The sequence below is a fragment of the Mustela nivalis genome, assembly GCF_964662115.1.
Source record: "Mustela nivalis genome assembly, chromosome: 8".
Taxonomy (NCBI): Eukaryota; Metazoa; Chordata; class Mammalia; order Carnivora; family Mustelidae; genus Mustela; species Mustela nivalis.
In genome coordinates, this window is record NC_139027.1 from 78,049,252 (window position 1) to 78,073,373 (window position 24,122).

The following is a 24,122-nucleotide window of genomic DNA, read 5'->3' on the forward strand; positions in this document are numbered from 1 at the left end:
ATATCTTGGGCTGTGTCAAGGTAACTGGATAATCCAATTAAAGTCCTGTTAGCCCCCAGTGCAGCTATAAAAACAAGGTAGCTAAAATGGAGCTCATGGCTTTTGAAGTTAAGAAGCTGTGTGAGATTCTCAGTCTTTCTTTTTCTAAATGAGGAGATGTTGTGGTTTCTTTATTTCTTGCTAACACCTCTGTCTCCTGGGGTTAAGCAGTGGAAAGAATATTATTGGCCTAGGAAGAGATGCATTCTAGCCCTCATGTAGTCACTGATTAGCTGGATTGTCCTGGGTGAGTAACTTAGCCTGGTCTGGCCTCAGTTTGCAGATCTGTGAAATGGGGGCAAGAGCAATGCCGGTCTTGCCCATCTTACACACAGGCTGTGAAGGTGGAATTAGACACGGAGCACCCATGTGTCTCAGAACCTCTTGGTGTCTGCCCACTGACCGCGTGCTCTCCAAGGCAAGCAGGCATTGACTAGGCATTGACTTTGTGACCTTGGGCAAGTTAGACATCTCATTTGAGCCTCTGTTTCCACATGTGCGAACTGTGCCCTCCACACCTACCATATTATCATTAGGATTATAATGTCATATATGTAAGGTCCTTGGTGCAGTGTTGAGGCACAAAAGTAGGTGGGAATAAACTTCTCCATGGTCGAGGAGACATGGTAGGTGCCAAGTCTCGAATGCCATTGCCAGACAGAGCATTGACTGCAGCCTGCCTTTCCCCTGACCCGGCTCTTCCTCTCTGCCTTGTCTGTCCTTGCACTCCAAGTGAGGGGCAACAGCAAAGGGGAACTGTGCCTGCAGACATTGGCATTCATGTCGCAGCCTCTGCTGGTGATCCTTTCTGCCCAGGATAGCTTTACCTAGGTGCCCTAATAACTGGTCAGGTGCTGATGATGCTTTTGTTGGGGAGCATAGTTGGTGCTAGTGAAGGGAATCCAGCATCTGGAAGACGCTGGCTCTCCCTTACCTGCTCTCCAGACAGACAGGAATGAAGTGTACGTTTTGGTGTCCTGTCCCCTCCGAGCCTCCTTCCCTGTGCCCTGACATCTGCGAGCTAGAACAGCTGCTTGTGCTCCAAGGTCAGAGGTCAGGATTCCAATACAAATGGGAGGGACTCCTGTACAAACTACTGTTACAACTAGGAGGCTCCGAGAGAGTGCAGATGGTGGAGTACTGGCCGGTACAGGGCGAGGGTTCCGAGAATGGATGTGGGGAGAGCAGAGGAGACAGAAGTTTGGGAAAGGAAACAGCAAGGGGAGGGGGGACAGGAAAAAAACGATTTCACTCATTTCACAATTTTTCTAAAGGGTCTCCCTGCCCAGCAACAGTCTTCCCACAATCTGAGTGTATGATGTGTAATCCATCCAGGGAGCTGGAGGGCCCATTTAAAAAAAAAAAAAAAAAATGAAGCATGTTGTAAAGTGAAACAGTCCCTCTGCCCCAAATCTTGAGGGTTTTGAGAAGTATGTCAACATTCTGTGAATCCCCAAGTACTAATCTTCCGGCCAAATATTAGGCTGCAAAACCAAACAGAAGGAGAAGCCACGACTAACTTTGGAAATCTCAGGAGGGCGGACTGAGGCAGCAAGCTGGAGCTGGTCAGGAGCGGCCTTGAGAACTGCATTGGACAGTTAATTGGAAAATAAATTAAAAAAAAATATTCATTAAACAAGAAATACAGGTTATTTATAGAAACATAAGAAAATACAGACAAGTACTAGAAAAAAATAATAATAACCCCCCCTCGCATTACTGATGGATAAAAGTCTCATTCTGGGACCCACTGGCCTGGCGCAAAGCCACTTCCCCACGTACGTGCCCAAGGGCTGCAGGTGAATCACCTCTCCTCTGTGCCTCTGTTTCCTCATCTGTGAATCAGAGATAACCATCATACTGCTTCTAAGGACAGGTGTGAGAATATAGGAAGCTATTCAGTGGTGCTTAAAACAGCTCCTGAAATACAGTAAACACTATATATGAATGGCTGTAAGAATAATGGTTATTTTCCTTTTACTCTATCTCTAGACCTTTTCTTATATAATCGATAATATGTATTATGTAGAATACTTATGTTTCTATGAAAATAGGTTATACCATACTCTTTAGTAAAATCATTTTTACTCGTGATCATTTTTTTTCATGGACAGATTTGTTATTAATATTAGCTAACATTCCTAGCTTAAAGTTGGGATATACCTATGTAAAGATTTTAAATAAATTATATCCAATCCTCACAATAATTTTGTTATTATATATATTATAAGTACTATTATGACCATTACACAGATGAGAAAAAACAGAGTCTGAGCAGTTCACGTAGCTGACGTGTACAGAGCCAAAACGAGTGGAGAAGTTACAATTTCAATCCAGGCAGGCTGGCTTTTGAACCTGCTTGTGTTAGGACTTAACGACATAGGCTTTGGGAGAAGATTTAGAAGAATTTCTTTAGAGTTTCCTGCAAAAGGCAGGTTTGGGTGTGTGTCATCTTTCCTTCTGTACTGCAAAGAGGAGGAAAGCAACCGTGAGACAGGCTGCTGACCTATGCTGGCAGGAGAAGAGAGAAAACGTGTTTGCACTCACTCCTTTTTAACCCTCGCCAGCCGTGCTATGTGGGACAACAGACTGACAGATGTCTGCTCACTGTTTCTTCTTGGGCTTGGGCTCTAATGGCCTTTCCAGTTTTCACTGTGGCGATCACTCTCTGATACCAAATGGGATCTAAGGTCCAGTCCTGGGCTTCCCGTTTCCTAAGTGCATTTTATCCAGAAAGAGGACCTGGAAGCAGTTTTTCAGCTCGCTCGTTCTCCAGGGCCTCTGATACAGCCTCCTGGGCCAGTGGCCACAGCCTCCTCACACTTCCCTCGCCAACCCCGGGGTCCTCGCCCCAGTCCTCTAGTAACCCAGGACCAAGTCGCAGGCATTGCCAGCTGATGAGTCGGCAAGTCCGTGTTCCAAGCCCCTGCACACAAAGCCCGGGTCCGGGCAACACGGTTGCAAGAGGAGGGAGGCAGTTCAGAGCACAAACACACGCGAAGGCAGGGCTGCTGACCGAGAGCAGAGGCTGCGTGTGCTGGACCACAGGTGGGGGCCGCATCAGCTCTGCGGGAGGGTCTGGCTGCACAACGGTCTGGGGTCCCGGGGATGTCTTGACCTGGCGTGTGAGAGGATGACAGTGACATTTCAGGAACTGACCCTTCCCCTCTGCATTCAGGAGTAGCTCGGAGAGGAGGAAGGAGAAGTCCCGAGATGCCGCCAGGTGCCGGCGGAGCAAAGAGACAGAAGTCTTCTATGAACTGGCCCACGAGCTGCCCCTGCCGCACAGCGTGAGCTCCCACCTGGACAAAGCCTCCATCATGCGCCTGGCCATCAGTTTCCTGCGCACCCACAAGCTCCTGTCCTCAGGTGAGCCCGACAGTCACCACCCACTGGTGCCGGTGACAGTGACTGCCTGACCAGCGCGCGCTTGCCGGCGGGAGGCTCCCTCATGCTGCGGGCATGGGGAATGCCCTGGGAAGGGCTCTGCGGAGCCTCCATCCACGTGGAGGCCACCACTGGGGCTTCGTTCCCTCATTCTGAACCCCTCCTTGCTGGCAGTGATCTGTACAATAAATAGGGCCATGGGGTGCAGAGCAGGGACGGGACCAAGGGAGTGGATAGGCACCCAGAAGCTGAGGAGGGCAATCGGGGCTGGACAGGAGGCCCTTCCACCAATTTCCTCCTTGACCAGCCACCTCCAGGCCCACACTCCACTGCGGAGCATGCCTTCAGGAAGCACCTGTCATCTTCCAGCTACCTTCTCCAGAAAGGCAGCAGTGTGCCCCTGCGCCCTTTCCCCTCTTACTGGCCGGTGTGCTTGACAAAGCACGTGATGTCTCTGCTCTCGGTTTCCTCGCCTGCAAAAAGGGGTTAAAAGCACTTACCGCACGGGGCATCTGTGAGAAGGAGAGGAGGCCAGGTCTGCGCCGCCCCTCCCTCGGCCACATTCCCTCACACTGCGGAGTCCTTGGTGGGGAACAGCCTCCCCACAGAACCTGCTAAAAATTCCAACCCTCCCTGGTATCACAGTGACTCTCAAGTTCACAAAACTTTTTTTTTTTCTATTTTTTTTTCCCCCTCAGAGTTCACAGTCTTCAAAAAACCATTTCCTGTTAGTCCTGACCAGAAAGAAGCAGCCTGGGGAGTTTTCCAGTTTCAGATCTTATGTGACAGTCCCATCGGGTCTGTCGGTTTCATAAGGAAACTGGGCGGCAGGGAGCGCCTCTCCCACGTGGCAGGTGGCCGTGTCCCAGCCCGGGAGCCCGAGGGAGGCAGGCAGGCAGGCAAGGGAAGATTCTTTTGTGGTTGGTTTTGCTTTTCCTGAGTGAGCCTGATGCCTTGGAGCTGGTCGGCTCTGCCATCCTGTTATGAAGTGGCTATTCTGGGAAAGAAACCCAGAGCAGAGGGACTCCAGCGTGAGGTGGGGAGGCCAGACCAGCGTGTGCTATTCTGGGCCCTGGAGCACAGGAAGGATATGGGGAAAGAAAGACCCACTGAGCTCCAAGGGTCGGAGGGCTAACCCGACTGAAGTAGGGAACAGTGGCCTGGAGGCACCATCAGAGGGCACATATGTACCTCTCTCTTTAAAGAGGCTTCTCTTTCTGGACAGGTGAGGGCAGTGTCTGGTAGGGTGAGAATCCTCTTTGCATAAACAAAGAGCCTGCAGTGGAGGAATTAAGGACTAGACAGAGACCCTTTCCCCACACTCAGAAACATCTCTTCAACTTCCCTGTTACGATACTTGCAATTCTCTTTAGACAGGAATGCCTTTGGGTAAATCATTGCCTCCTTCCAGCCCAAGCCCCATATCCCCACCGACAGAGACCCCAAAAGGAGTAATTTGTGCATTCGGGGGCACCTCTGTGATTGAACTTGGACTTTTGGAACATTGGAGAAAGAGGACAAGTGAGGTAGAAGTAGGTGAAGGTTGCTCAAAGTCACACACTTAGCACGCGGTGAGTCTGCACCTGGAATGCAAGTTCTTTCAAATCTGCATCTATGGGAAAGACAGTTGTGGGAGGGCAGGAGCATCCCGCAGACCTGGCCAGGCAAAGATGTTGATGAGGGCTTGGTGTGGAGGGCAGAGGAGGGTTCTTCCTTGGCAAGAGGACCAAAGTGGAGCAGAGGCATCTGGGGGCCAGCCCGGATCAGTGGGGTGCAGATATGGTCCTCACATGTAGAGTGAGCTGTCTCCATCCTTTCTCTTGGTTTCCAAGCTCTCCCCCACATAATCATCCTTCTCAGTGGTTCCTAGGTTGGCTTGGAGATGGCTGCAGATCAGAGGCTGGGTCCCCAGAGCATGTCTGCCTACCTTGTGCTGGTGTGAGCCCCCCACGTGCCAGCCCTACCCCAAGAGATAGGACCACAGAGAGATAGCACACAACCCTGCTCAGGTGCTATTGTAAGTCACGGGCACCAACTGCTGGCCCTCTGGCCGGGCTTGGCCCCAAACTGACCAAAGCCTCAGCATGTCCGCCCTGGTCCTCTCTGTCCTGAGGAGGAAAATGATGGAAAAGGATAAGAAGGGTCTACAGTTGTCCCTCTGGTCCTGGTGCCCTCGAGGGAGCCACTCTCATAAAACACACATCATCTAGGGCAGGAGGAGGACACGGATGGCTTTTCAACACCCCCTTTCTCTGCCTTCTCTTCCGGTCCTGCTGCACATTCTTTAGACCAAGTGTGGAGATCATTTTCAAGAATTGTATGTGAGCTCGGGTCTTTATTTATTTATTTTTCTTAAATCACATTTTGCTTTTTCAAAACAAGCAATCCAGTGGAAAGGAGTACAGGATGTATGGGCAGATAGACCCCCCTGGGGACTCAGCCGCAGGGCCTTCTTTACAAGCTTGTGAGAATCTCTTCACTGCCTCCCCGCTTTCCTTTCTCATCCGCACAAGAGTGATCCCAGTCCTTCCCCTGAAGTGCTATTTGAGGATGGAGAGAAGTGGCGAGAAAAGCCCTTATCCTCTTGCCTGCCACATCTGAGGCTCTCTGTAAGTGACAGCTTAGAAATAGAGGTTGTGATGAATAAGCAGATTGATTTATACTAAGTATAGGCTTCTGGAGAAATGATGTCAGCGGGAACCCAGTGGAAACCCACACTCGCGCTGTCCTCTTACCCACCGTCAGCCGGGCCTATCGAAATGCGGAGTGGCCAAGTTTTTCCAAGTCAAAACAAACCACAGATTCCTCACGGAAGCATTTCTAACAAAGGTGAGCACCAGGGTTGGCTCACTGTAAAATAGGAAATAGTTGGTTGCATACCTCAGAGTTCAAAAGGCTAAAAAAGACCAGGTTTTGCTTTAGAAAAGTTTCTTCTTTACTTAGTAACACGCTTCCCTTTGATTTTCACAGTAGGCTGTTCTGTGTGGGAATGTGGGAGAGGAAATCTCAGCGCTGAGAAATCCAAGCTGGGAGTCGGGGCGGCCGACTGAGATTCGTATCACAGGAAGCAAACTGAAACAATGGCTTTATGATATTAGCTTCCACGCTGGGCAGAGAACAGAACACACTCTGACGGGAACACATCGGTGGAAATACCGCTTGATTGTCTTAAATCCTCTTTCAAGATGAGCCCCACAAGCCACGACCAGATGAGGATCACTTCTGCATTCAGAGGGCCTGAGACAGCAGGAAATACACAAAATGCGTTTTTCATGATAAAATTGATTTTTGGCTTCCTCACACTCAGATATGGGGAAATCAAATGATTTCATATGATTGCCAGAGGTCCTCGTGTAGCAAGTTTTCGAAAGAAAAATGTCAGCTTTATTACTGATGCATTAGCATGAAGGAATCGATCCATTCATGCTTTGCCCCAGTCACCTTCCAAATCATGGCCGGAAAGGTGCTATTTGGAGAGGGGCTGAGAGGCAGAGTCATGCCAGGATGTTAACGGCTGAAAGCAGCTAAGACAGTCTCTTCCAGAGATACTGACCCTGTTCAGATCACTCCCTTAATATGAACCAAAAACGTCTGGTCAGTCAGCAGGTGTCTGCTGATCCCAGCCCTGTGCTACATCTTATAAAGGAAGGGTACACAGAGAGGTTAAGATAGGATAATAAGTTACATAAAGAACAAAGGAATGAATCTCTAATGGTGGGACTTTCCAGGCCCTTGGGGAGGCCAGCACCAGCAGGTAGAACACAGTGCCTTCTGCCAAAGATGGGAGGGTCTCCCCAGCCTACTACCGGGTAATGGTAGTGGGGGGTCTGCAGGGAAAGCTGGAGTGAGGAGTCAGTTTCAAAAAGAAAGCCTCTGTAATGATAACTAAGTGGCGACTGAACCAGGAGGATCAGATCAACACGGTTTTAAGAACATCAGAGAACTTGTTAGGGAGGAGACAAAGAGGAAGGCCGGTCTGCCGGAATATAGACCGATCTGGACCGATCCAGGGCCTTCGCATAGTCTGGTCTCTGCGACCTGGTCCGGAGTGTTCTCCCCTGCTGCCCCGCTGCCCTGCCCGCTCACCCCAGACGCCCGGCTCCTGCTGCCCGCGGGGTCCCGCCCCGCATGGGTGGTGCCGCCTGAAGGAAATGAGTACTGCTCCGGAAAAAGTGCTCCGAAACCCCAGCCCGCGCATATCCTGGCTGTGGGGAGTCGTCATCAAAGCCTGTTTACTGGGGCTATTGTTAGCATTAAAGAATCTTGTTGTGTTCCCCAGGCTGAGCATGCTTGGTCATAGCACAGCGCCTCTGATTCCGACAGCCCGCCCCTCTTCTGGGGGGCCGGACCCTGATGGGTCCTGGGAAGCAAGTAACTGAGACCTAGAGCCCACAGCGATTTGGAGACCCCACTGGAGGCTTCTCGAGCATCTGCTGTGGGCCCTTCTTTATTTAGCACCACAGGTTTCTTCTGGATTGTTGTGTAAGCTTATGGTGGTCTAACCTTGTCTTCCGCACTGGTCTATGGATTCCTTGAGCAAAAAGATGGCTTTTATACCCTTCCGTATCCCTGATTCTCCCTAGGACGGGGCTGAGCACATAGGGACACTTGTTGACAGATGGCCCGACTGATGTCCTGCTTTGTGCCCTGCGCAGGGCAGACACGTCGTCGGGGTATGGCGACAGCATAGTGAATAAGTGAGCTTTCTAGGTGCCTGACACAGAGCTGGAGACTAATGAAGAACTAATGCTCCCAGAAAGAGCAGGAGAGGAGCAGAGGGGAATAGGCATGCACCCCTGGCCACTAGGGTGAGGCTCTGCCTCCGGCCCTGCCGTTTCCACCCTCGGCTCCAAGCTGACTGCGAGCTGGCCAGGAAGCTTCAGTGTCCCCAGGACGAAAAGCAGGTGCTGTGGGAGCAAATAGTTCCATAGAGGAAAGAGGCCAGGTTGTCCCAGGGGTCCCTCGGGGCCGGCCCTCTGGCTTCCTGGACCTCTAGCCATTGTGACTTCAGTTCCAAGATGTTCTGTTTCCATTCGTGGTCCCTGAGCACCCCTCTCCCTTCCTCCCAGAGGCCAGCTGGCCAGCTGCTCTTGCCAATTCGCCACCTCCTGGAAGCAAGTGTACTGGGCACGGATGGAAACCAGTTTGGCTGGGTTAGAACAGTTAAAAACAGGAAATTTTAAGCAGAACTATTTTCTCTGGGCCTAGTTAATCCAAATAGTGTTGTCTCGGGATTATACCAAATTTTGAGGTCAGTGTTGCCACTGACATCAAAGAAATTGAAGAGAAAAAAAAAATCTTCTCAACAGGGCAGAACTCACGGGGTTGGCCCTTGCTGTCTAGAGAAGGTGGTCACCTATCTGGTGTGATTTGATGGTTCTGGAAACCTCTCCTCACCCATCCCCAAAGTAGGTCACCATCTACCAAAACAGTTGGATTTTCTCAGCATTGAGGGTCACTCGTAGGAGCTTGAGTTACGGCAGTGATTCTCAGTCTGTGGTCCTAGCAGCGTCCTCATCACCTGAGAACTTGTTAGAAAAGCAGATTCTCAGCCCGCATCTGAGACCTACTGAATCAGGGACTCTGGGCAAGAGCTCATCCCAGGCCAGCTTCTTGAATGTGTGACCTGTGCAGTCCCACAGGGCTCCACACTCAGAAGAGCCCTGGACATGGTTAAATTTTTAACAAGAGGCCCCACATTTCCCCGCTGGGCCCATGAGTTATGCAGTAGCCCCAGACCCCAAAATCCTTGCTTTAGCGAGCCCTGCAGGGGATGCTGGTACACGCTCAACCGTGAAAACACTGAGTTACATTACCTACATCCTAAAGCCCCTATTTAAATATGGCCGTTAGCTGAAGTACCAATATTGGCAGCGGCCACACGGCCACCAGAACTTGGGCTCGTCATCAGTTCTGCTGACTAGTTAGTTGGCAGAAACCCTAAGCAGGGATCAAGTGTGGGGATGTGTGTGGCATAAGGCCATCCCCAGATGGTCTCCCTTCCCAGAAGCTAGCGAGGGTGTGAAGAGGAAAGAATTTCCCTCCTTTGTTCTAGCATTTTAGCAAAATGGAAAGGAAGTCACCAGGATACTACTCTCTGTACCCCAACTCTTGGCTCTAAAGGCAAGCCCATCCCTGGATGGGCCCGCTCTGTTCCTCTGTGACCCTGGCACATTTGCTGATCCCATGTCCTGAAGGTGGCTGGTCCCCAGTGGTGCCACTGAAGACCTTTGGTAGAGACCTCTCCTAATTTGGATTTGTTCTTCTTGAGGAATAACAGCATATAGCCCAGAGCTTAAATTTAGGGGCTCAAGGGAAAAGAGAACCAAATAAACCCGGTGCCCTCGCAGAGAGGCCCTTGGACCTCATTTCACCGTATCCATGCATTTTTTTTTTTTCCCAAGTGGCCCAGAAATCTAATTGTATTTTACATTCCCTAGAATAGTCTCAGGTTGGAAGATGCCTTTTAGTTAAGTAAATACTAACTTTTATAACAGACAAATTACTCTCTGTTTCCCTTATTCTATAAGTTAAATGAGGTATGCTTGGCATGATGTTTGTACTGGAGGAATGCAAATTTTTTAATAAAAGTATGTTTGGAGTTAAGTAATATGGTGGTGACAACAGCCAAGGGCCTGGGGCCTGAGCACTTTGTTTGGGACAAGAGCTGAGTCTACATTTGATCTGCTCTGGGGCAGCTGGCAGAAGTGTCCTTGAGAGACTAGGGCTACTCACAGTGGTCGGTTGGGGGGTGGGTTCCCCAGGTGGTCCCCAGCAAATGCTTCTCCAGCCTGCCATGAGCACAGTGGTCCCCTCATGTGGTTCTTGCCCCTCTGGTCTTCACGGTCTCTCTGCAAACCATCCGCATGCCTTTGCCAGGCGATTCTCCAGAAAGCAGTGCTCTGAGATGCTGCTGCTCTGGAACGCCATACCCACCTCAACAGCCTGGTTACCGAGTCTGGGGAATGGAGCTCCCCTTTGGCCAGATGGGGGGGGGGTCTCCTGAGTCCCTGGGGAGGGAGTTTGCTCCAGGCTTTAGCACCTCCATGTCTGCCTGGTGTCTGCCCAGCCCAACCTGGCCCAGAAAGTTCTTTGGCTTCACAGAGTGAGTGCCTGTGATTTATGAGCCTCTTCAAATGCCCTTTTGTGGAACAGGTGTCTCTGGCCACATCAAAGGGACCCCCTCTTCCTCTGAGCTCATGAGCACTTACTGTCTCCCCTCCTCTTCGGTTACCAGCAGCTCTGCTCCCGAGTCTCAAACTTAGATTTGGGGCTCTGTGTGCTGCACATCCCCTGTCTAGGCTCTCAGCACCTTTAGGGCAGCAACGATGTCCTAGAGGGAGCAGAGGGGAAGAAAACCCACCATGACTGGTAGTGTTTAGGGCATTATAAATACTTATTTAATCCTTATGACTCAAAAAGTTGGAAATTATTATTTCCACTGGGCTGTTGAGGAAACTGGTGTTCAAAGAGGTCAGTGGCCAAAGGCGTAGCCAATTAAGAGGAATAGAACCTTGTCTGTTTGACTCCAAAGCCCATAAATGGTTAGGAGTGTATCTGCTGGATTCAGCTGCCGGAGCCCGCGAACCAGAGTCTTTACAGCCTCAGGCAAAGGACCAACTGCGGAGCCCGCGAACCAGAGTCTTTACAGCCTCAGGCAAAGGACCGACTGCGTGTCTATGAGACGAGACAAAGAATAGCACCTACCTCACAGGCACCACAGAGATCATATACTGGCTTCAGGGCTGTACCTGATGTGCAGTCGTTGCTCAGTGTGTGTGAGAGGTGAAGGCTATGCTTCCTCGTACTACTGTGACTGCCGTCACATCCATGACCTCTAGTCCCAGCAGTATGCTGCCACGACAGCCTCACTGCCTGCACAGCCCCTTCAGGGTATCCTCTGTGGCGTGGCGCTTATCAGGTATCCGCCGCTTGGGCAGGCGCCAGACACTTAGACTGCCAGTGTGCATTTCCGGAAAAGTCCACGTAATGCTTTTGACGTGTCTCTGGCAGAGGGTCTTCTGCCAGTCACATCTGTCTTAGTCCCACATTTCTGTAAGCCATCTGACCCCCCTCTCATTCCAGTTTGTTCTGAAAGTGAGTCTGAGCCTGAAGCTAACCAACAGATGGACAACTTGTACCTGAAAGCCCTGGAGGGTTTCATTGCCGTCGTGACCCAAGATGGCGACATGATCTTTCTGTCGGAAAACATCAGCAAGTTCATGGGACTCACACAGGTGACTTCCTCCTCTGGCTCTTTCAGAAAGGGAAAACGTTTCCATTTGGGGTAAACATGAGTAGAGGGTTCTGGTCACATTCCTCCCGACCTCTCCCTGCCTGGGCCCACCCTGTTTCTCTCTGACCTCAAGCTACAAGCCTCAGGAATGCAGTCCCAGCCTCTGGTGTTGGGGCAAGCCTTGCTGGTGGACAGCTCTGTCCTCTAGATTAACAAAGCAGCCCTTGGGAATCAAGCCTCTGTCAGCAGCAGTGGTCCTTTGTTTAGTCCGCGTGTCTGTGGACAGCTCTGGTTTGGGATGCAAAAGACCTACTTCAGTCTGCTCCCCGTCTCCCAGCCTGGAAGGTGGCTCAGCTGCTTCCTGGAGACTTCTGCAATAGCGGGAATAATGAAGCCCAACTTTGTTTTTGGAACAGGTGGAGCTCACAGGACACAGTATCTTTGACTTCACTCATCCCTGTGACCATGAGGAGATTCGTGAGAACCTGAGTCTCAAAAGTGGTAAAGTATTCTTGCTGTGTGTTTCCTTCCCTCTTACACCACCTGGGAAGGGGCTCTGCATTCCCTTTGTCTATAAACATAGGGTTGATGATCAGAGTCCTCATGATCCAGAAAATAACTGGCGTCCATAAAAGATCCAGCAGAGCTTGTGGCATGAGATGGAAGGCCCCGGAAGGACTTGTACTCAGAGCCGTCTCCAGCTGGCCCTCCATGGTGCCCGATGCCATGCGAGGAAGGCAGTCCTCTGGGTTAGGTCTCAATACCTGAGAGGCCAGCGTCTCTGCCAGATGGCATCACCCAAACCAGTACACTCATCTCTGCCCAAATGTTCACGAAACTGATTGCTCTTGTCTATCATTGTGTAAAAAAAAACCACCCCAAACATGGTGGCCTAAATGATCATTTTACTACCCATCATGATTCTATGGGTTCTGTGGGCGGTTCTTTTGTTCCAAGTGGTATCAGCAAGGCTGCCATTGTCTGGGGACCGTACAAAGTGGAATGACTACGATGGCTCCCCAGCACCTCTGGGACCTTACGGCCCATAGTTGGAGGCTGGGACTCTGCTGCTGGGGGTGCTGGATCTCCCTCTCACTCCATGGAGTCCCAGAGCCCCTCCCTCTCCAGACCTCTGACATGTCCACTCAGGGCTCTCAAAGTGCTAAAGTAGAGGCTGCCAGACTTTCCGAAGGCTGAGTCCTGGGACTGGCCCAGCATCCCTTTGCCTCTTTCTGTTGTTAAGAGGGAGTTATAAGCCAATGCCTGCTCAGAGTAGGAGGGAAGTACACAAGGTGATGATTATCAGGAGGCACATGTGACTCACTGGGATACCCTGGGAGCCAAGGAATGAATCTGGTCCCCTGGTGATAACACCCACAGCAGGATAAGTCCCACAACTGGTGATAAGACCCACAATAGTTTTTGATGGAGAAGAGATTGACGAGATCTCATACACTGTACCCTACCTGTTGCGGGGGGCCGGGGGCGGGTAGGGGGTAACCAGCAGATGATTGTGGATGGGAGGGCCACATAAGCAGAAAGCACTTTGCAATGACCATTGGAGCTGTTGCCTCCATCTCTTGTCTCTGGGGACCTTCAGGCAAATGCATGGATGAGGATATTGTCAAGTGGACTGAGGCTTTGAGAGGAAGGGGGATCAGTGACCTTCATGGTCCCTTCTGAACCAGAGAGTCCAGCATGGTCCTGAGCACATCATGCCCATGTCTGTCCATCTCCTCTTCCATCTCTCACCTGTTGCTACTGGGGGGGCGCGTGCTTGTCCGGCTGAATGGTGGAGGCCACGGCAGCAAGCCTGCAAGGCCCAGCTTTCGTTCTCACAGGCGCTGCCAAACACAGGTGCTTCCAGCTCTGGGACAGACTGAACTCAAAAAGAGCAGCATGACAGCCCCTGCTCCACCTGGAGCTCTTATACAGCTCCTCTGCTCTCCTGCCTCGAGGCCTCAGGCCACCTGGCTCTTAGAGGACAGTCCATAGGGCTGTTCATGGCTTCTCTGTGCTTCCAAGAAATCTCATCTCTTATGTGAGGCAGGAGTCATCAGACTTTCTGCATCTCTTCCTAAAGCATGTGCTGGAAACCTACAAAAATCAGGAAGTCTCCTCTTCTGTACTCCAGAAATTCTTCAGCCCTTTGGTTCTCAGTCTGAGTTCAGCCACTGTCCCAGTCTCAGTCCAAACATGAGACCTGAACCAGGTCACTGCGTTGCCCTGTTCCTCAGAACCTCTCCTTTTAGTTGAATGGTATTGGACCAGGCAAAGTCTAGGACCTTCCGGCTCTCAAGTTCTATGATTCATAGCCGATTCTACTATATTTGTCTGAGTAGAACGTTAGGTCTCTTGGTCCATGTGTCAAGGACTCAGGATCAAACTCCATGAATCAGCCAATCCTCATTGAAGGCTCCAGCCTGAGTGGACTCATGATCTGGAAGCAAAGGGTTAGTGTGAACACCAAGAGGAAGATAAGACCATGAGCCAGATTGTGGAAGGCTTTGAAGGCTGGATGGAAGGCCTCGAACTTTATCCTGTAGACAGACGGGAGCTTTTGAAAAGTTTTTGAGCAGGGTTGGGGTAATCTGACTGAAGCAATGTTTAGAAAGATTCATCAACTGGCAGAATGGGGAGACTCCAGAGGTTAGCAAGTTAGGCCACAGTAGTAACCCATGCCATGGCCACAAACGAGTATCGCTAGCCTGGTTCCTCCCAGCACCTGAACTGGTCCTCAGGGTAGGTCCAGACCCTAGGATACAAGAATATCTCATGATAGGCAGACCCCACCTGGGAGAATTAAAACTGGAAGGAACATCGTTAAGTTGTGGAGAGATGGTTTTATAGTCATGATGGAAGAATGGTCTGTCTTTAAAATTAAAAAAAAAAAAAAAAGATTCATTTTCTCACTTTCATTGTCTTATTTGGTAGGTTCTCCTCTAGAGATGTTTGGGACAGATTCAGAGAAGCCAAAGTTCATTTGACACAGCTTTTGGGGGATACATCTGTCAAATAAATCATGGCCCTCTAGAGGTTTATGGAGGGGTGTGACTATTTGGGGTGGAGAAAAGGCTCTGGCTTATTCTGTGATGCTGGCCGGGGGGCAGGAGTGTACCTGAGAAGGTCCAGGCTGGAGATGGTGGTGGTGGAGGCAGAGTGCAGGCGTGGACAATGGGGACTCTACTGCATTGGTCACTCTGTTTTACCGAAAGTGGGAAAAGCTCTGAGTGAGCAGGCATTGGGAGACCCATCAGGAAAGAGGCTGTGTCATTTGCCTTGGTGATTTATTTAATTCTGGCCGAGAAAGGCTCTGATCCATGTTGAGTTCATCCTCAGAGTGAACTTGCTCACCAGACCCAGGAGGCTTGGACCAGAGGTCTCTCTTGAGCCTTGACACGTATCACTTTAGGGAAAAGCTGACACGTAGTGTCCCCAGTGCAGTTGTGGTAAGTCGAAGACTGGGTACTGAAGGATTATGTTCATGACGGACAGGCCTGAAGATGAAACAGGGGTGTTGAGAGACCTTTCTAATCTGAGAGGGTTATCCCCATGAGGGGACGGTGGTCTCACCCAAACTGTCCCTTGGACTTCCTGGGAAGGAACATGGGCCTGCCACATGAGCGCTGTGCCCAGATTATGGCCTCTAGGCCCTCATTGCCTTGCCGCTGTCAAGTGAGCACTGGCAATGTACTAGATGCAGGAGGAAACAAAACAGTGAAATAGCCCTCGGAGCTTAGACTCCAGTTGGGGGAATAAGCCAGAGATGAGAAAACATTAGTCCCTAGGCCAAGATCATGGTCAGAATTCATGGCAGGCCACGGGTGCTTAGGGAGCAGATCCATAGGAAATAACAAACCATACATTCCCAGCAAAGATGGCCCCAGGGCACCTCTGCCGAATGCAAACCTAAAACCACGGTCACCCGGCACCCTCCACCCTTCCCCCTGCAGGCTCTGGTTTTGGGAAGAAAAGCAAAGACACATCCACAGAGCGGGACTTCTTTATGAGGATGAAGTGTACCGTCACCAGCAGAGGCCGGACCGTCAACCTCAAGTCAGCCACCTGGAAGGTAGGATGACATCAGGCCCGGGTTGGAGTCCCCTCCCCCGCCCCCGCCCTGAGACCACTCTCTTTGGTCCGTGTCTGACCCTCCATGGCTGGTCTCCAGGTCTTGCACTGCACTGGCCAGGTGAAGGTATACAGCAGCTGCCCCCCTCACGGCGGTCTCTGCAGCTACAAGGAGCCCTTGCTGTCCTGCCTCATCCTCATGTGCGAGCCCATCCAGCACCCGTCACACATGGACATCCCCCTGGACAGCAAGACCTTCCTCAGCCGCCACAGCATGGACATGAAGTTCACTTACTGTGACGACAGGTGGGGGCCCGGGAGTGTGTGTGCCATGGCCGGGCTTTCTTCTTTCCTACCTGTGTGTTTGTGCATGTGTGTGTATGTGTGTGTGGTTGTGCCTGGGGGGGGAAGGTATGGGTCTGGGGCACGGATATTGCATCGCTGGGTACAAGTCTCTGGACGTGTGTCACTGTGTCATCCCATGACAGCTGCAGGGCTTCTGGTGCCATATTTGGTGGCTCCCCATGGAGGCAACGTCAGGGGCTGACGCCAGAGCAGTTCTGCTGTGTGGCTCATTGCTCATTGTTGTGGTGGGTGCATAGTCTCTCACATACGTGTCAGGCTCCTGAGGAAATTTCCAGGAATGTTCCTGGGAATGGAAACCGGCGTCTAGCAATGTCCCTCAGCACTGGCAACTCAGAGGCCGGCTGGGAGCTTCAGGGTCTGGCCTGGAAACTGGCCCACGGTGGCGTGGCTTCTACTGTTGTCTTTCGTTGTCCCTCAGCCTTTGCTCCTTCTGTGTCTTCTCCATCCCAGCCACCGCTTAGCCTAATTTTGAAGGCTTTTTGATGAAGGAAGCCAAGCTGGACTCTAAGACCCCACACCAGGCCCCACTGGAAATTCTCCCGCGGGAGAGTGACGTGCTTCGGAATATCAGCTCTGGCGAGATGACCTAGGCTCAGGCTCAGCAGGAAGTGTTTGGTTTGAGTGGTTATCCTCACTACAAGTTGTTCTTTATTATAAAGCTGTAGAAAGAGCACCTAAGATTGCATATGCCCCTTCTCCGAATGGGCCTCCCCTCGAGGCAAAGTCAAAGGACTTTTGTGAAAGGATCCTTGAGTCATTCCTGTCCCCCCATTTCGGCCACCGTGGTGCTGGGCCCCAGGCTCTTGGAGGCAGCAGCTCATTCTCTAAGTAGAAGGAGGTGCTGTAACCTCAGAGGGAGACAATGTCACGTATGAAGACTTTTGTCCTGGAACTCTGACCCAGTCAGCATTGATTACAGTGCTTAATAGTGTTGTTATTGGGATCAGGATGCAGACTGGAGATAAAGATTGTCCCAAAGGCAGGCTCTAGAGAAATCCATCCTGTGTGTAAGGTCGTTTCTCAGATGGAGGCTCTGCGTTCAAATGAACCCTGTGGACAGAAGACACACTTCTGTAATGTGTACCCCTCTCTAGGCTGTCGAGATGGCACGGGAAATCCCAGCACGTGGCCCCCAGGGCTGGCTCAAGGATGGGGTGCCGCTGTGGATGCCTTCACCATCCAGCCCAGAGCAGCGGTTGTGGTGCTGGGGACCATGTGAGCCCCACTTAAGCTTCCCCCTCGTGTGATCCCATAAGCCCTGGGAAGACCCTGCAGCCTGAGAAATAATGTATCATCTCTAGCTAATAGAAGACAGGGATTTTTTTTTTTTAAGCTTAAGACTTTGATCTTTTTTAAAGGGAAGAAGAAAAAATCTCTAGAAAGAGTAATCGGAGGTTGTCCTCCATTCATTACCTTGCTTTGAATGAGTTTCGGGTCATTTCCCAAAAGCAGTGCTGCTTGGGATAGAAGAGGGGACAAAACAGGAGGAACTGTTCCAACCGTGGGGTGAGAGGAAGCGGCCACGGAGCGGGGAGACCCATGCGAGGCCTGCCTGCCTTGTCTGGCTCAGGGCTTGTCGGCGGAGTCGATACTGGCGCGGAGGAACCTGTGATTTAAGGCTTTGTGACTCAGAGTGTGGAGGGCGATACTGCGTTTCAGAGCTGCTGGACACATTGCATTTTCAGCAGAATCCTGCCTTTCAAGACCTAATTACATGGCCCAGACTCGGAGTTCAGTGGTGCTAGAGGGCTGAATGCTGGGGTGCTTGCATACCCAGAGTGCTGGGCCCCACGAAAGTTGTGTTTAACCGATTAGCAGATTAGTTAACAAGGACACAGACATGGCTTAGACAGTTTATAAAGTGACTATTTTAAGTCCTTGATCCCTAAGTGCTATTTCTCTATTGCTTTGATGAAGACTGGGATCTTTCTGGTTTGGGTAGCTTATTTTGTTCTCGCTCTTTCATTAGAATGGGGCAAGGTGTGCGCACACACACGTGCATACATGTGCCCTCTCTCTCCCTCCCTCCATCCCTCTTTTTCTGTCTCTTTAATACCCCTTCTGAGATCAGTGCTTCAAAAACCAACATTTACATATCATAGCTAACGGGGAGTCCTTTCCACTTTCCATTAAATCTAAGAATTCACTAGATTTGATGACATCTAACACACATTGCGGGGCGACGATTTTCCACAAGGGGATTACTTTCCCGTAAGGCAAATGGAAAGAATCTGATGAAAATAAGGCAACCGGAATCCACGAAATCACTTTTTTTTTTTAAAAAGATTTTATTTATTTATTTGACAGAGAGAAATCACAAGTAGATGGAGAGGCAGGCAGAGAGAGAGAGGAAAGGGAGCAGGCTCCCTGCTGAGCAGAGAGCCCAATGCGGGACTCGATCCCAAGACCCTGAGATCATGACCTGAGCCGAAGGCAGTGGCTTAACCCATTGAGCCACCCAGGTGCCCCACCATGAAATCACTTTTAAAGCCAGGTTAGCACTTTTTCTTCAATGCATGAAGGCCACAGACAAAATAAACAAATGAATGAATAAAAGAATGAATAATGCCCATGGAGAAAAGGGAAGGGAGAATGGAGAGGAGAGGGAGAGAAAACAGAAGAGAGAAAAGCTGGCATCAAACTCCCAGGTTCCCAGAGTTATTGGGAGCTGAAACAAATGGTTTTGGAGAGTCTGGGGTTGAGTCAAGGCACACCGATGGCTCAGAATGCACGTGTCCCGCTCCTCTTTAATAAAGGGTCAGAGGACCGTATGAGGTCTCGTAATAATTGCTTGAAACAAAGGAAACATTTTAAAAAGCAAATTCTGTGACCCTGCACATCTGTCCCGTGTCCATGTATGTGGTTGACTCTCGACAAGGGGAGCAGTGTGGTGACGAGGCAAAAGGAGGATGTCCCGGTTATCACTGTGACTGATGGTGAACTGTCCTATTAATGACTCACACAGAGCTGTTCCTCTCCCTTTCCTAAAGTACCGAGCAGCTGGAGAACAACCTGTTGTTTACTGAGCACGGGCCAGGTGCCTGGTGAACCCTGTGCGGGAGACTAGTCTATCCAAGTAGTAAAAGAGCTTTCTCCTGATCTCTGAGAGTTGAGATATCAAGACACCAGCCACTTAATGAACCACAGTGGTTGGTGCAAAATAGAGCATTCCGTTCCCTGAAACGCGGGAGAGAGGTTATTCCCAAATAGTTTAACTCTAAAATGGGGGTGGTTCCTAACTTCGTGGGGAGGTGCCACCTAGTGGCGAAAGGGGGTCACTGTGAAGGGAGCCCGGCATCAGGGAGGATGGGGCCCGCAGTGGGATTCCCATTATCCCACTGTTATTTTGTCCGTTGTAGACACCTTCCTGTATCCAAGAAATAAATTATCCAAGCAGATTGTGTCGATAGGATCAGTATCAACAAGGAGAAAAGGTGCCACCGTTAACAGTGAGAATTTCAGGTTAACAAAGAGAGGATCATGTAATTGTTCTAGTTAAAGCAGCTGAAGGCAGCCCTGTTTGACTGTTGAATCAAGGCGACATAGGGCATCCTAAAACCAGGACTTTAATAAATCGGGTAAGTTAGGATGCCTGTATTTCAAATTCTGTGGCTTAAGTTTATGATGAATTATTTTTATTCAGAGAAGTCGGGAAGAGTACAGATAATAGTGAGATAAGAGCTGGGCATCACAGAGAAGGTCAGTGGAGAAAATTAGAGCCATGAGTTGTAAGATACATATACATCAAAACACCTGGAAGGCAAGAGTTTTGAAATCTGGGAAGAAGATAGGCTAACTTCAGACAAATTAGTAGTAAACAATTATATAGTTTCATTGCATAATGAGATACATTTAAAAATTCTTTTTGTACTTTTTTTAGAGGATGGGTGACATTTTAAAAACCAGAGAGACCTTTCAGATTAATACATTACAGGTACTTTTCTAGTTTCCTATATAGTATATTCCAGATCTTCTTGCAGACATATTATTAGCCTCTCCGCACACATCTTATATGAGAAGGCGTAGTGAGTTTCTCTAAATCCCTGAGTTACAAGGAACTTGAAGCACTCTCCCCTGTGCATCTGTGTCTCCTCCGAATGACGGTGTTCTGAAATCAACCCAGAGTTGGGGCACGTATATGGGAGATGCTTATGTATTATCCTGTCTAACCTGCTCCAAATACTCCTAGAAGTGACACCTCTACAAATTCGCTTTGCAGTGTATTTCCAGGTGTGATTGGCCTCCTGACTCCAGAATGATTCCTTCTACATGATCTGCTCGTCTCTTGCTGTAGTTCAAGGCAAACTACTGCTTCCTTGCGTGTGGGTCTCAAGGTGCTACAAGGCAGCTGTGGCATCTGGTGGCACTCAGAGCAGGGGTGGTCCAGGACTGATGAGCCAGGGCAGTCTTCCTGGGCATAAAGTACCTGTAACACACCTGAAACACATCACCCCAACAAGACGGAAACGGATTGCCCCTGAACCACAGAGCTGGCTGTGTAGGCTTCCCATGCCCATATACCACGTGAGGAAAACACAGGGCTTAAAAAATGTTGTTTAAAGCAAGCAAAATCTGGGTAAAAGTGTATTAAAGCAGAAAGCACTGAACTCTGGATATGATTAAGGAGGGGCTGTGCCGAGGCTTATAAGCACCTACAAAAACCAGAATGAGGAGAATCAGTCTGTTTGGGAGAGGCCATCGCCAGAAGGGGGGAAGGAAAGAAAGCCGACTTTCAGATAAGCATGGTTAAATAGCAAATGCATTCTCTGGAAAACAAATCGGTGGTTACAAAGTCCTTAAAACTTTCATCCTCTTAAGTAATTTACAGTACTCTTCTACCCAACTAGTTTATGTGGTGAATTGATTTAGCAAATCCTTTACAGGTGTAGGGAGCAGGGGTAGAAATTGCAGCCGGTCCTGTGTGCACCGTGCTTCAGTGGTCTCCCGGGAACGGGGGCAAGCTGTCATAGCCAGGCCTTTACTGGACTCCCTCTGCCCCTTGACGCAAGGGCATGGACACTGTAGCTGAGGGAGCTGTTTCCTTCCGGGCACTCGGGCGCAGGGAATCCATGCTGAAAAGAGCCTCTGAGCACTTAAGGGTAAAAAACAGTTTCAGGACAATGAGTAACTGTCATTTTACGTTATGAAGACATCTCTAATGCTGAAGTCTGAAGCCCGGTGGTCTGACCCACATATCTACTCGGCATAACACTTCAGAATATAATGACCTTTTTCCTCTGTATTTTCTGTTCTCTTCCTCTTCCTTCTCTCTCTGCCTCCTACGGCTGCCCATCATTGTCTCCATCTCTCTCCTCACCTCGTCCTTCTTCTACTGTTCTTGCTTCTGAAATCTGGTAGATGAAGCCCTTTTACATTTCCCACTTCTCAAAAACAGAACAGCCCTACTAAGTTGACTTTAACTTTATGGGTGACCCCAGGCTGGTTTTTTTTTTAATTTCCCAGTGAGTCAGGGCTCTTAATTAGAAAGAAAGAAAGAAAAATTCCCTGCCCCTGATGGAGAGAGCAGATGAAACTGTGTTATCATAGCCCAGCTCCGCAGGGACTGGGACCCGGGGAAACGAGCAGGGAAGGCCCTTGTGTGCCAGAGGAGCTGACCCTATAAACAAGCCGGGTTCATTAGCCTCCCCACTGGCGTCTGCGTGCCTGCACATGGAGGCCAATGACCATTAGCTTCAAGTTGGGGTTTCCTGGCTTTGTGAAGTTTGACAACTCGAACGTTCTTCAATTGTGTTTGGGGTGTGTGTATTTCCCAGTTTTTATAGTGGTCTGTTTAAAGGAATGAAGAAGGAGACATTAAATATTTATTTTACTTGACAAGATAAATGAAGGCCACTCCTGGGAAGCGAGCTGGCGATTCTGAAATCCTGGTTTGTTTGTACACTTCCCAAACATGCCCATTGTGTGCCTTTGAATGTATGGTACAGTAATTAGATTTCTTAAATGGTTTATTATGAGGCTGGTGGTAATAAACATTTCCTTTGAACATTTTAAAGATTCTAATCTTGAAAGAAAAGTTTATTGCTTCAGGGAGTGGTGCCGTATCTTTTCTAGAGCAGCCTCACTTTGGAGGGTTTCTAGAAAATTCTAGACCTGCCCAGGAACAGAAGCAATGTATCTGGCAAATCGGCAAGCTTGTTAATGGCCAGCTCACTGTCACCAGGGCCTGCTGGTACAATTCCTATTCCCAGGCTTAAACTTGAAAGGAATGGGCCCAATAGGAAAGCCATTTGGTTGTAGAGAAGAGAGGGCCAGCACTGTTCTACCATCTCTGTGCTCTGCCCCAGTCTCTACCTTGCTAAGGGGCCGTTGGGCCCCAGCCTCAGGATCAGGCTACCAAGGAACATATCTGTTGCTGATTGAGTTCAGAGATCTCTCTGTTCCGGGCCAAGTAAGGGGACAGATCCCCCCGATCTGACACCAGCAGGCGCAAGTGAACTTCCCATTACACGTGAACTGCTGAAATCTCACTGGAAATCTCTGCTGGGCTAAATCAGCTGAGGCCTAAGCTGCTCAGCCCCTTTGGGCTGTCCCTTGTTTAACAAAGGCTTTCAGTCCTAAGTGTCATTGAGGGAGAGAATTTTTCTCTTCTCTGACCATGCCAACACCAGGCACAGCTTCCAGGATGAAGGAAGGATGGATTAAACATCGTGAGGGGTCCCGCTGAGAGCTGTGTGCATGTGCATACACGCATTGACATGCATTGACACAGTTAATCACGTTCTAGGAGAGAGAGTAAAGCTTTATTGCCTTAGCAGTGCTGGGGAAGGCAGGGCTCTGGTTGTACCTCGAGTCCTAAGAATAGAGCTGCCAGTCAGCTACTCAAGAATTTACTGAGTACCCACTGTAGGGAAGGCCAAAGAAAAAAGTGGTCCCTATGTTCAGGGATTGGCAGCCTAGGATGTGAGTAATTGTCTGTGACATGGGTTTTGCCTCTTAGGACTCAGTGAGAAGGCGACTTCACTGAGGGCTGGGAGAATCAGAAAAGTCTCTGTGGAGATGGCTGGGCCATGAGCTAGCCTTGTGGTCATCGGGGCTCGGAGAAGAGGGCTGAAGAGAGGACGTCAAGGCTCTACAGCAAGAATGGGTTTGCGGGGTGTGGGGAACTCCCAAGGGGAGCAGTCTGCCAGGACACAGGATGTAAGACACACTGCTGGTTAGCCAAAATCACACTGCATGGAAGTTGGAGACCAGATTCTGGGGGGTTCTGGAAGTTAGACAGACTGTATTGACTCTGGATCACGGTAACGACAGTGGTCAATAGCAGTTGGTAATAGGGAAAGCTGTAGATGCTTAAATGGGGCGGAGCAGGAGGGAAATAGGGTTTCCATCCTATTTTAGAATGATTTATTCTGGCAGACATATGTAGAGGCCCTTTGGAGCGGGGAGAGAATAAGGACAGGAAACCAAGGAGTCCCCGCTTCTGCTCTCTGATTTTGCTTTCCCCTCTGTGTTGTTAATTTCCAGTGTGGATACATGATAGGACTCAGAAGTCATACATTCTGAAATAGAGTTCATAATCATAAGAGTACAGCATCACTTCTGACTTGAGGTGGGCCAAGTAAACAAGACAGTGAGCCCATTAGAAAAACTGCAGGAGACAGCAAAGCTTGCAAGAAACGATATTTAGGTGTGATGTGGGAAAGTGGCTAATCTGGTGGTTCTTGGGTGGGGCATCTTTAGTTTAATGATTCTGGTATAGAGAAAAGAGTCCTCAGAGTGTTAAGTGATCCTTCATGGTTCTCCACATTTGTCTGTTTTCAGCCCACTTCCCATGAAACCAGACACGTTACAGGATGAAGAAAGGGACACTTGGGATGGCCGAGCCCTGTCATTTCAGAGCTGCCCATCTATCAGAGTGTAATGAGGAGGCACATTTCTAATACCTTGATTTTGTATTTCTTCCTCTCAGCGCTTCCTGCCCCTCCCCATTCCTTGAAATGGGGAGGGGCAGGTAAAGTTCCAAGGTAGGCAAGCCTGATGTCCAATGTCCGAGAAGTACCTG

The 24,122-nt window shown here is 49.7% G+C and overlaps 1 protein-coding gene across 2 annotated transcripts in view; it reads left to right on the top strand.

Annotated features, from left to right (window-relative positions):
- The window catches only part of EPAS1 (endothelial PAS domain protein 1), an 83,745-nt gene that overhangs the window by 43,976 nt on the left and 15,647 nt on the right, over nt 1–24,122 (top strand). For both annotated transcript variants that reach the window (XM_082743066.1, XM_082743067.1), the window contains exons 2-6: nt 3,218–3,408; nt 11,512–11,663; nt 12,079–12,163; nt 15,616–15,734; nt 15,834–16,039. In XM_082743066.1, the coding sequence (XP_082599192.1) occupies nt 3,218–3,408; nt 11,512–11,663; nt 12,079–12,163; nt 15,616–15,734; nt 15,834–16,039 (753 nt within the window). The remainder of the gene's footprint in view (nt 1–3,217; nt 3,409–11,511; nt 11,664–12,078; nt 12,164–15,615; nt 15,735–15,833; nt 16,040–24,122) is intronic.